Source organism: Gallus gallus, chromosome Z, assembly GCF_016699485.2.
Source record: "Gallus gallus isolate bGalGal1 chromosome Z, bGalGal1.mat.broiler.GRCg7b, whole genome shotgun sequence".
Classification (NCBI taxonomy): Eukaryota; Metazoa; Chordata; class Aves; order Galliformes; family Phasianidae; genus Gallus; species Gallus gallus.
This window is the reverse complement of record NC_052572.1, coordinates 66812507-66825675: the sequence shown is the minus strand read 5'-3', so window position 1 is coordinate 66825675 and position 13169 is coordinate 66812507. Positions and strand designations below refer to the sequence as shown.

Here is a 13169-nt window from a genome sequence, read left to right as displayed (position 1 = left end):
TCCTAAATTCTAAATCTGAATTACTGTTGTGTAGCACACAGGACAAGCAGGCAGTATGGAAGAGAAGCAACCAGAAAGTTGAGAAAGAGGAAGCTAAAAGTAGAGCATCTTTTTCAGCCAGTACTTAAGTTTTGGAAATCTGTGTGCAAGAGTTACAGATTCCTATGGCTATAAAAGAGCACAGCCATGTTAAAGAGAAAAAAAACAACATTTCTCACTGATGAAACCCCAGGGCTTGAAGTGTCTCATCTCTGCCTCATAGAATGAAGCATCTTCCACCACTGAAATAGCTCAGGGTTGTTATTTCCATCCTAGTGAAAATGAGGATTCCTACCCTGTTCAGGTGTTGCTTAACTTCAACTATTGCCTAAGATATGCATTACTCCTCTCAAAATACATTTGATATAACATGTTTTTTTTTTTCTTAGACAGCCATGGCTACGAAAGAAAAAGAAAAAAACAAAGTGGAAAATTTTTAGTTGCACATGATGAGAACAAAAACCCAAAGCAATAGACAAGAACACAGGAAAAATTCAGAGCGAAGATGTAATGACATTTATTAAAAGGCATGCTACAACAACTAGAGTTTGGGAGTTAGGTATAGGTATCAATTAATCAGCATATACATGAACTTAAATGAAACAATATATTGCAGCAAAACAAATTCAAACTAACCATGCACTACACAATTAGAAAACAGGGTTTCTTTTTAATATTACATCTTCTTTGCACATATTATATATCAGCAAACACGGAATCTTTTTTCTCCAATGCTAGAAGCTGCTTTACAAGTGAAAGCTGGTACTGCTGTTTATTAAAACATACAAGACAATTGATTTTTTTTAATAGAAAACCATTTTACACTTTCATTTGCCCACCAAAGCCATTTTTACCAATTGTTTTTTTTTTCTTTTAAGATGTTACAATTATTTACATTATTTTCTTGTGTTAGATCAACAGTTTTATAAACTGAAAAGGGACTTCCGTGAACAGATAATGTAAAATGAAGGAATTTCAACAATTCCTAGCCATGCTTTTGAATGTCTTGGATACAGCACTAAAGGCAGTCCATTAATCCCTCGCCTACAGCACTGTTTCACATTACAATCACATTTTCTTTATGGACTAAGTGTTTCATCAATAAACAGCACGTAAAGGCCACTTTGCATTGGGTTTTTCCTTCAGAGAGGAACTCGAGAGAAAAGTTTTCACATAATGTACCACTAAAACCAGTACAGTCAGTCTTTGATCAGAAAATGAGGTGATGTTCTGATGCAAGAATCTGCTTCTTAGTACCACTTCTTGTCTGCTGCTGCAGTTCTAGGATGAAATTTTGCAGAAACAGATAACGTGCTCAAGGAAAATTGGAAAGTGCTTAAAATGGACTAAGTGGTTAGATTCCCACTCATCATAAGTAATACAGTTTCCAGGAACTGAAAAACTGTTTACAGCAATACGATGACATTAGCTTAATGTAAAAGCTTTCAGCATCTGTCAAGGACCTTCAGCTATGTAAGCAGTTCCCTTGTTGGGGTCTGCTCCAGTCACAAACTACTGTCACTATTCAGGTTGGAAATGTGTGGATTATGCCTGGATTCTAGCATACTGTGGTATGCCCCCTACAAAATACAAACCCAAACCTGCAGCAGTGAAGGCAATTTTATCATTAAATCTGTATGGAAGTTATAACTGACTGCCTGTATAGTTAGTGGACAACTTTCATTCTTAACAATATACAGTTTTCAGGAGAAAGGGGAAAAAAAAAAGGAGTATTTATTGTACATGAAACAGCAGTAGATAAGAGAAAACCCTACACACAGGACTACTGAAGGCACATAAACTTTGGTCCCGCTTTATGTTATATCCCACTCACCTCACACCATCAAGCCCTGATATTAAATGCTTGAGAATATTTCCATTCTTTCATGAAATAATTCACAACTCCCAATCGTTAGGATTTTCTTTTAAAAGAACAGGTGAACAGTTTTGTATAGAGCAAACAAATCATCAGAAGACTGTTAAATATAAAGGAAAAAAACGTGTAATCTGAACAGTATCTTTTCAGCACAGTAGTAAAAGGGTGATATCACTCTAAGGGTGATAGATCTGCTTTAGATAAAAACAAACCAGGACAAAAGTTGAAAGCATTTGAAGAACAGCAGTACATGCCAGCTGTATACAATGACAAGGAATAGGTCTGCATCCTTAACAGAAAAAAAAAAGAAAGAAAACAATAAATTGAATCACTTTATGACTCAAAATAAACGAATCTGAAGAGGGGAAGATGCACCTGTTTTTTTTTTTTTTTTTTTTTTTTTTCCAGCATGGGTAGTTTTCTCAGTATACAAACAGATTTGCCACCTGTAAACAGAAAGTGTCATATAGGCAAGTCTCTTCAGATCCGTGGAGTAACTGAAGCACACAAACAAGACATAAATCTATCTCAGAGCACAAAAAAATTGAACTGACGGTACCAGCAGACAATGCAAGCAAGTCAAACTAAAACTCAAATTTTCAGCTGATGTTCCAAGACATTTACAGAAATTCAACCAAGCTGAAGCTTTACTACTAGGCAACATATTACAGCTCATTTGAAAAGCCACCGAGTTTCTCCTGGGTTAAGAATGACTTACTACACTTGGAACCAATGTACTAACATCAAACAAAAGTAGGAGTTGGAAGTAACCCAGGGCTGATTTTTGACTTTAAATATACAGAGGCAGAGAACTCTACCCTCATTCATTCCTGGTAGCTGTAGTCAGAATTTAACCACTACTGTTTTAGAGTACAACTTCACTGTATATATTACAACACGCTTCACAAGTGACTTAAACAGAAATAAAGAATTTATATTAAAGAAATTATGAACCTATATTTAATAGCTTAATACCGTTGTATAGAGAGGACGAAGCCAGAATCTTTCAGGGAGTTGTGCTGTAATAGAAAAGGCAACATATTGCTAGGTGGGATATTAGGAATATCTTTGACAGAGCGGTTGGCCCTAATACCAGGGAGAGGTATTAAGGCCTTCAGAGTTTCATTTTCAACCTACATCAGAGTAAGAATCTGTAAAATAAAGCCTGCTCTTCTCAGAGGTACTGAGCTCATATATTCTTTAGAGATTCACAAACTGAGATGCAACAGCGCTTTTGCACTGATGAGTCAAGCACAATTTAAGAATTACTCCTTTTGTCCTTACCCTTCACTAACAGTACATTATAGTAACATTTTTGCTTTTAATTATTCAAGGCAGAATACTGAATGAGATAAGCTATCCTTATCGAGTACCATCATTCTGTTAAGGAAACATTAAGATGTATAGCTATTTTTGAGGCTTGTCTGCATTGGTGAAAGCAGATCTCTTTAAGAGGCAGAGGCTCTGAGAAATACATAAATTTACAACTAAGACAAGAATGAGTCAGTTAAAGAAAAAGAATGATAACAAGAGATAATGACAAAAAGATACAGGACAAACATAACAGAAAAAGAAATAAAAAACTAACAGAAGATCACAAATATCTACTATCCAGATTTTTCTTACATTAAAAATCTGTAAATCTCTGGCAGCTTAAACTGTAGGTCTCCTCATTTCAAACTACAAGTAGTTCAGAGCTGACATTAGCTCTATTCTAACATTAAGACAAAATAAAAAGATTACTTCTTTCTCTTTCTGTGAGAATGCTGTGCATTCTCATCCCTTCACATTTGTTTAAGCATTAGCATTAAGTGTTATTAGAATTAACAAACTAAAAGGGCATGTAATTTGTATGTTTGTATACATACATAATGTGATACAGCATACACATAATAATATTATGTGTGTCGATGTTCATTCTCAAATTTAAGGTTCCTTTTCTCTGCTTTAGAATTACATTCAGGTCTAATACATTTCCTCTGCCCTTCAGCTGTACTTCATTAAAAAAAAGTGATAAATGATACGTTATGAATAATGTCCAAGTATTAACAAACCACTATGTGCAGTAATGACAAACAATCCTAGCAGCGGTCTTTAACTGTTATCAATGACAGCTAAGAAGGTTAAACATAGGAGGGAAATATGAATTAATTCACTTGCAGATAGGATCTTTTTCAACATGGCTTCTTACAACATGGAATTTTGCTAAAAACATGAAGACAATATTTTCTAATAGGGTGCTCTGGGAGCACTTTTTTTTTTTCCAATTCTTTTTTAAAAATTATTTTTAAAGAAGGTTGACAATTCACTAAATTGAATCGGTCATTTCAAAAAGGGGAAAATGGGAAGAGTGCCTCAAATCCCAAAGATAACAATGTCTGTTATTCCTAAGCATTTAGCTTCCCATTAAACGCAACATTCTGAAAAATTTTTTACTTGTCTTGAATAAAACCTACTGTAGCTACCTACAGTCAGCACTCTACTTACTATCAAATGCCATGCTTTTGTTTTATTTTAGAGTCTTGGAACCTTCTTTAGTATGATTACCTGCTTCAACTCAAGTTACAGACATTAAAGCAAGGCAAGCTAATGTATCACTGATTTTACAGAAGTAATTCAGAGTAAAAGCCTGAAGAAGCTTACTCCAAAATACTCACATATTTCCAGAATTATACCCTTTGTTCTAGAAAGGTAAGAGAAATTCTACAACTAATAAAAATCATGAAAAAACAAAATGAATGAGTGGCAAAAAGTTCTGCAGTAGTTATAAACAAGCAAATGTGGTGATGTCACATTCTAAAAAGTGATGTATGTTTGGTAAATTCTGAAAAGAAACAGCCCTTAAAAAGAAAAAAAGAGCTCTTTAATGACAGAAATAAGTAATGTTCATATCTACTTTCTATACAAAATCTAACTGCATCACAGCTCATTCTCCAAAGAGAAATGGACTTTCATTATTGAACTTCTTGACAAATGAAAGAATGCTCTTAATGGTAAATGCAAGAACCTGAAAGAGAATTATTTGAAACACCATCTCTCAAGAAGTTAAATTCCAGAAATTGGAGTGGATCTTGCTCTTTTGCCTCTCTGCATCATTTTGTTTTGTCTGTTTGTGTTTTTTTTGTGCATTTTTCTGGGAATATTTTTTTCAGCCAAATATAGGTATCAGACAACTGCAACCAGGTAAATTCAAAGAGGCCTACAGGACTGTCTAATGTTTTAAACTTAATTTCCACCTCTACCCTATGTCTATACTAAAGCACCAGAGACTAGAAGTTAGAATATTACTGGGGATGGGGGAGGGCAGAGGGGAGGAAACACAAAAGTAGCAGTTAGGAAAATATTTACAAGGAAAAAAAAAAAAAAGAATTTTAAAAGCCTGCATTACATTTTTCAAGATACTTCTGATAAAACTCAAAGCTGTTGTGTCATAAGCACACAGTAAGGCACATAATAAGAAATTAAGTAAATACACAGTAACTATATTGGTACAAAAAACTCGTGAGGTTTAATTTTTCATCCCCAAAAATGACCTTACCAAAAATAACTTCTTAAAAATTCATTAAGCCATCACAGACCTGAATATTTTCTATAAGATTGTAAACATTTTCTTCTTTAAAGAAATGTAAAAAACTCTTTGAAATCAGGACTATTCTCTCCTCTTATTTTCTTCAAAATACTATTACACAATATCACTTCATAGTAAAATAACACATCCAACTTCCGTTCCAGGATGAAGTCAAGCGAAGACTCTAATGTCACAGCTTGGAGAAACTCAAACATCTTTTACTCCACTACGAAAAGGCACTGCCTTTCCCCCAGTAATATAAGCCAAATGAACAGCACAAAATTTATGTTTTAAAAAAGTTATTGTAAAGATTTGCCAAAGTGTGAGCACACACTCTAGTAACATAAATACTGTCCAGAGGGCGTTTGCAATCAGTGCTTGGTTTCTCCTTCAAGAAAGCCAAGCGCTATTTCACATTCAAATCAGTGTTTAATATGAGTGGATTTACCATTTTGTTAGAAACATTCTCAGTTTGGTATAATGAAAAAGCACTCTAAAATATTTCATAAGGCTGATTTGAAACAAAAATTCAAAATATATTCTCGAAAGTAAAATTAAAATAGGAAACTAGATGATAAATATTCTTTCTGAAGAAATTTAATCTTTTTATTGATGAATAGTAAGATTTGATCATATACTGGCAGCTGAAATCAGAAAAGATTATCCCCTAATTCTTTGCTGTGTGTATGAATGAGCTTTTTCTTTGAAGAGGCAGAATTGGTCACAGCTACTTCAGTCTCTATGTGATGATATTAACAAAACTGCAGTGCAGTTTTAAAAAGAATATTCGCAGAAAAGTCAAATTGTAGATTTTGAGAAGGAAACTCGGAGGTGATGATTTTCTCCTAGGTCATAATTGTGAAGTTCAATGAGAGCGTGAACTGCTTCTTCCACAGAGCCCAGCTGGATAAGAGCCATTTTGCAATCTCTCCTGAAGTACAAAAAAAAAATTATTAATCTGAACCAAATTCTCATTGTAGTAGTCAACACAAAAAACATTGTAGTAGTCAACACAAAAAGTGATGCAAGTATATATATATTTTTTAAGCCATATCATATACAGTTCTTTCTACACAAAATACAGGTGCAGTGACAGAAATAGATTTAGTTTTGCACCTCATAAAACAGGAAATAGCAGAACTGTATCAATTTTGCTGATTGATAATCTACAGCCATGCCATTCTTCCACAACATTGTATTTCAAAAAAAAAAACATCCTAACATGCCTCAAAACCCTCTGGAAAACACTGGTATTGTCTCTATATATGAGATTCTAGCAGGTGTGATCATGCCAAAATAATATAGCAAAGATATCTTAATGAACACTAGAACAAATTTGTTGTAACCTTTTACTTGACATTTTACTTGTACAAATCTTGTAATTCTTTTCAAAGAAGCTAGAGTTACATTCACTTTCCTTAAACTTACCTGACATGTGGGATTTATCAAAAGGTGAAATATTTTTCATTTAGTATTTTCATTTAATCATTTAAAATTTTAAGATTAGAATTAGCATAAGCATTGTCACAAGCTGTTAAGCTTTTGCCTATAGATAGTGTTAAACACAAATGAAATTTCTCCAAAAAGCAATTAGCCATCTTTCAGGATGAAAGATTTCATAGCATTTTTTACAGGAGAACTTACTGGAAAAATCTGAAGGCTTTCACAGTAGATCCAGTACGTGCAAAAAGACTCTTAAGATCATCAAAAGAAACAGAAGGCCTGTTTAAAAAACAAAACAAACCAAAATCTCCTCAACCTGTAAAACAGCACAGACTACAGCAACAGTATCAAACCCTGAGTTCTTACTGCTACATTAAATTTAACCATCTAATAATACCCCCATTAAACAAGCCCAGCTCAAACATCTTGGTTTTGACTCTACGATTTAGCACTGCAGTGTGCTACGAAAAAAATATTTCAGATACAAGCTATTGCTTTTCATCCTCTCCCATTCCTGCCTTGGATAAATTCAGAAAGCATAAAAATAAACTGGTAGCTTCTGAAATATTTTTGTCTTTTAATTACTGTTAGTGCACTTCACATATCTTCTATTTTGAACGTCTATTTTACTCCCAGCGTCATTTCAGAGGTGTCCTATATCATTTTTTTCCTGATTTGAACAAAATTCTATTGTTTCCTTTCCTTTTTTTCTTTCTTTTTTTTCTCTCCTGAATAGTTGGAGAGCAAAAGAAGCCTGTGCAAACTTATGTCAAGCTGTCACTTCACACACTGTCGACAACATTCCAGCAAGGAAAAAAATGGTGGCTTCAGTTTTAGAGAACATGCTTCTTAATAACTTTTTCTTAATAACTCCCTTTTTGTAAACTTTCTGAATGCTGTAAAAGACCATTCTTTAAAAAGTGTTAGAATGATTAAAAACTGCATCAACATCACTTAACAACATTAATCCTAAATTTGATGCAGTGTAACTCTCAAAAAGCATGTATTTGATATTCCTTCAAAAATTTATAACACAGAACTTCAGGTGTGAAAAAATACATTTGCTCAAGAAAATATATATCCTATCAAAACTTGTCAAGAAGAGCAATAGCTTTCAACCCATTATCTTCTTCATTAACAATAAAAACTGTGGCAGTTAAACGATTTGCTTGTTGTTGAATATACAGCAAAATGACCCGTTTCTTAGGAAGATGTAAAAGATCAAGAAAATTCACAGCTTATACCAGTTAGACATTGTAGCTCTAAGAACTAAGGAAAACATTAACTTTCCAAAAAGATCATACAGATTGGTACTCACGGGATGTTTGAGAGATGGAGGGTGGCAGATGGAGGAAAGATATTCTGGAAGTTCTTAGAGCCAGGATTCTTAAAGCGATGTAATGGGCTATTGCTATAGTCCTTTGTCAGACCGTTGTCCTCTTCTCCTTCACGAGGGAGCTGAATATTCTGATGTTTTGAAAGAGTTGCACGGATGAACTTCCCATAAAGCTTCTGTCCATTCAAGTTGCTGATAGCTAATGAATAGAAATATCAATTGGACATGAAAATAGATGATCGGAGGGGAATTAAAAATGGTTCTTTGGATATCGCTCTTGCCTTCTATTTAGTGTCAGATTTCACATTCTCAATTTAAACAGCAAGCTCCATCTCTACAAAGTAGGCTAAGTTTTTTCCCTTCATATCATTACAATTTAACAAGTGCAAGTCTAAATGCAATGGAAATACAAAACAGCATTATTCTTAAACAGCTAGATATAAGATAAGGTGTATGAAAAAATGTGTGATTTATTAATATGATAAACTATAGGGAAATTGTACCATTTTTTAACAGAAACATGTATTAGATTAAGACTTGTAGGGTTGTTTTTAAACCACTACAGCAAAGTCATTTGCTTACATGAATACAAGCCAATGAATATCAACATTTGAAAGCAAAAGTTCATGTATAGAAGAGTTCGTAATGATGGATTTAATTTGGTTATGATAGTCACTGGCAGAAGGTAGATTCCTGAGCTTTATCATATTCATGATAGTTAGGACCATAACTGCCTTTAAAATCAGTACCTATTTGAGCCTGGGTTGCATCTGCCATTTGAACCAAAGCATTTTCTTTATTCTTAAACATGATCTTCACACGAAGCACATCACCATAAGCACCTATGGAAATTCAGAAAGAAAATTTGTCCAGAGTATTACTGCAAAAAGTGTGCAAGTCTGTTGCTTTTCACTAAAATTAGCTTAACAAAGAATAATGATCTCATTAAACAGCTTGGTTAAAACATTAATATGAAGGAGATATTTCAAGCTTGTATATTATTTTTTGAGGTTCAGAAATATGGAAAAAAAACCACCTCAACAAGCAGAATCTCAGTCATAAAATCGTATGTCTATGTTCAGCTGTAAGTAGTGCAAGTACTAAAAGTCCTCTCAACAGAGGAGTATTAAAACATGACCATGTCAACATTCTTCCCTGCAAATAACAAATATTCCAGTTCTGTAGCCCATTTCCTCCGAGACAACCTCTGCTTTTTCATCTTACTTTGCTTTGCCATTCTTTGTAGTGAAGAAATGAGAACACACACTGAAATTCTTCTGAAACTGCAACAATTCTGTCTTTTTGGTACCCATGTCTTGCAGCTACTGACTCAAAACACTATCATTTAAAACCAGCACATTCTCTTGTAAATTTTCTGGGCAAAAACAGAAAAACTGAAGTTTAATTAACCACCACTTGCCACTTAAATAAAAAGAACTCTAGCCCTGTAGTTTCTAAAGGTATATTTGACATATCTTACCAAATAGGATGAAAAGTCCATGTGGTGTGATGGCCTGTTTAAATGATAAAATGAATGTATTATTTTTAAAGCCAGGCAAATAAAGAAACCTAGACCTTAAGTGCATGGTAAACCAAAAGAATGGGAGAGATTCTGAACACAAATACCATTGAACCAATTCACCAAAAGCTGTTTGCATCAGTATCTAGGGTGTAATGCATTCTTGTTAATACATATTTATTATGCACATATCAAATACATAAACAGGCTAACACTTCAGCTCATGCATTTTCATCGCTCAAAACTCAGAGTCTGCCATGCTGGAGAAATTATTAATATGTTAAGTGGCTTAATTACTTGAAATTATTCTTTCCAAGCTTTCTAAGACAGCATTTCATATACTGATAAATCAAAGCAATTTGCTACGCTAAAAATAGAAAAGAGCATTCAATAACTCATTTGTCTTTTCTAAACTGCAGATACCACCTAAAAAACTAAAACTTGTTGCTGCAACATATATTCTGCTTTTTTAAAATTTTGTCCCCATGACCATATGTTAGTAATATGCATGCTATTTAATTGTTTATACATGAAGCACGTATGGAGTGATACTTAAATTTTGTCTGATTCGAAGCTTTGGGAAAAAAAAGCCTGAAATAAGTAATTTTTCTTCAGAGATTTTTCATTAAATCCTAGTGTACCAAGTTCCCCAGTCACTAAAGAAGAGAACTTGCACTATAATCAATCCAAACTTTACTCAGCTAAGACATGAGTGTTGCCTGTAACAAGCACTAAAAATTTACGTTGTATCATGCATTGCAGTATAAAATTCTAAATGGTAACATCTTAGATATAATTAGTATTAAGTAAAGCAGCAAAGTCCTAAAAATAGATTTGATCTATGCTTCACATATCCTTATTCTGAAAAAAGCAGTCTCTTGAGGCTCAGAGAATCATCTTAAATAATTGTTTGTACAAAGCTCATCAGAAATCTGTAATTACTTGATAAGATACACTGACAAAGCACAGTGTAATTCCTTTGTCTTATAGTCCTAATCTATAGCTTTCTTTTTATGCTTAATGTGAAATTATTAGTAAGAAAAAAAAGTATGAAACACAGCAACTATTTAAAGATTAAAGGAATTGGTCAACAGATTTTTAAACTTTTGTAATATGAATATAACTTCCATTTTGACAATAACTTAATTTCATTAGTTTTATGGTTAAGTGAATCCAATGAGGGTGTAAAACAAACAATAATTTTACATTACTGATGTAGAATCACTTATCAGCAGTTAAGTAAAACTGTAATACGTTATGGCCTTTCTAAAGCTTATTTATTAAGAGATGTAGAGTGCTTCTAAGTAAGTAATGTGTAAAGTTTGAGTAACAGAGGTAAGGCTATGAAACAAACCACGCTAGAAGTAACTACCCAAGTTGTGCTTGGCAGTTTTACTGTGAACACATAGGAGAAAAAAAAAAAAAAGTGGTACTATGAAAAGTGAATATGCATATTCATTGATGTTAAAAAATGGATTTATAGATATGTCATACCAAGGGACACCCATGCCCCTCCTCTTCTCTGAGAAAGCTTCCTAAACTAGAATCATAGAATATCCTGCGTCGGATCCAATGGTCCTTGGGGGTCCCTTCCAACCCTGGGCTAAACACAGCACCACACAAACCCAAACACTGTATGTAACAGCAGTGCCCGAACGACCCCTGAGCAGCAGCAGCTCACGCCGTGCCCACTGCCCTGGGGAGCTGTGCCATGCCCACCGCCCTCTGGGGCACAGCCTTTCCCTGGCCCTCCCCTGACACAACTCCTTTGATGAGCTGCAGCTGCCATGAGGCCTCCCCTCAGCTCCTCTGCTCTGGGATGAAAGACTAGGAATGCTCTATCAATGTTTTGAAAGAAAAGTAACTTGTTGTGTTTTTATCTTTATTTCTCTTCCCTCTGGCTTCTCTGACTTCTCATGTATCAAAAGAAAAATTCTTTAGTTTTCTAATGATAAAATAGCATCTTAAGAACTGTAATTCCACTGAGGTATCAAAGAGTTTAGCTCTATGTTGTGAACTACCTCAAACATTTTGCATGTATAACCTCAGACCCCTCACTAATTACAAACTCACTAATTACATTGCTGAACTCTTTTTTCTGAAGTAAATTGTGTCTAGAAGCTTTTCACTACTGAACAGAGTTTTAAAGCAAGCTTCAACAATAATGGATATTTGCTCAAACAAAAATAAAGATTATAGAATCATGGAATCACCACGGTTGGTAAAGACCTCTAAGATCACCCAGTCCAACCCTTCACCTGTCACCAACATTTACCCAGTAAACCATGTCCCTCAGTATCACATCTAAGTGTTTCTGGGACACCTCCAGGGTCAGTGACTCCACCACCTCCTTGGGCAGCCCATTTCAGCACTTCACCACTCTTGGTTAATAATTTTTTTGTAACATCCAACCTAAATCTCCGCTGGCACAACTTGAGGCCATTCCCTCTAGTCCTATCACCAGTTATATGGGAGAAGAGGCTGACCCCCACCTCACCGCTACCTCCCTTCAGGTATTTGTAGAAAGTGATATGGTCCCCCTGAGCCTCCTCTTCTCCAGACTGAAAAGTCCCAGCTTCTTCAGCTGCTCCTCATAAGGCCTGTGCTCCAGACCCCTCACCAGATTTGTTTCCCTTCTCTGAACACATCCTAGGGCCTCAATGTCTTTCTTACAGTGAGGGGCCCAAAACTGGACACAATACTCACAGTGTGGCATCACTAATACTGAGTACAGAGGGATGATCAGTTCCTTGCTCCTACTGGCAACACCATTTCTGATATAAGCCAGCATGCCATTGGCCTTCTTGGCCACCTGGGCACACTGCTGGCTCACATTTAGCTGAGCACTGACGAATATCCCCAGGTCCATTTCTTCTACACAGCCTTCCAGCCACTCTACCTCAAGTGTGTAGGACTGTCTGGGGTTGTTTTGGCCAAAGAGCAAGACTCAGCACTTGGTCTTGTTGAACTTCATCCCACTGTGCTCAGACAAGCTATCCAGCATGTCCAGATCTCTCTGTAGGGACATCCCACCCCTAGGCAGATCGACACTTCCTGTCAACTTGGTGTCATCTGCAAATTTACTGAGGGTGCACTCAATGCCCTCATCCAGGTCATCAGTAATGATATTGAAGAGGACAGGCCCCAGTACCAACCTCTGGGTGGTCACCAGCTGGATTTAACTCCATTCACCACCACCCCCTGGGCCTGGCCCTCCAGTCAGTTTTTTACTTAGCTAAGAGTGTACCTGTCCAGTCCATGGGCTGCCAGCTTCCCCAGAATACTGTGGGAGACAGTGTCAAAGGCTTTCCTGAAATCTACATAGACTACATCAACAGCCCTTCCCTCATCCACCAGCTGGGTCACTTCATTGTAGAAGGAGATCAGG

General features: G+C 35.5%; 1 protein-coding gene across 12 annotated transcripts in view; it reads right to left on the bottom strand.

Annotated features, from left to right (window-relative positions):
• Positions 1-532: 532 nt before the first annotated feature.
• Positions 533-13169, bottom strand: part of PTBP3 (polypyrimidine tract binding protein 3) — a 54825-nt gene continuing 42188 nt past the window's right edge. For all 12 annotated transcript variants that reach the window (XM_015280703.4, XM_424912.8, XM_046905810.1 and 9 more), the window contains 5 exons: positions 9743-9776; positions 9012-9104; positions 8245-8461; positions 7128-7205; positions 533-6414 (listed from right to left, as the gene is read on the bottom strand). In XM_015280703.4, coding sequence (XP_015136189.1) covers positions 6282-6414; positions 7128-7205; positions 8245-8461; positions 9012-9104; positions 9743-9776 — 555 coding nt within the window. In that variant the 3' untranslated portion in view covers positions 533-6281. The remainder of the gene's footprint in view (positions 6415-7127; positions 7206-8244; positions 8462-9011; positions 9105-9742; positions 9777-13169) is intronic.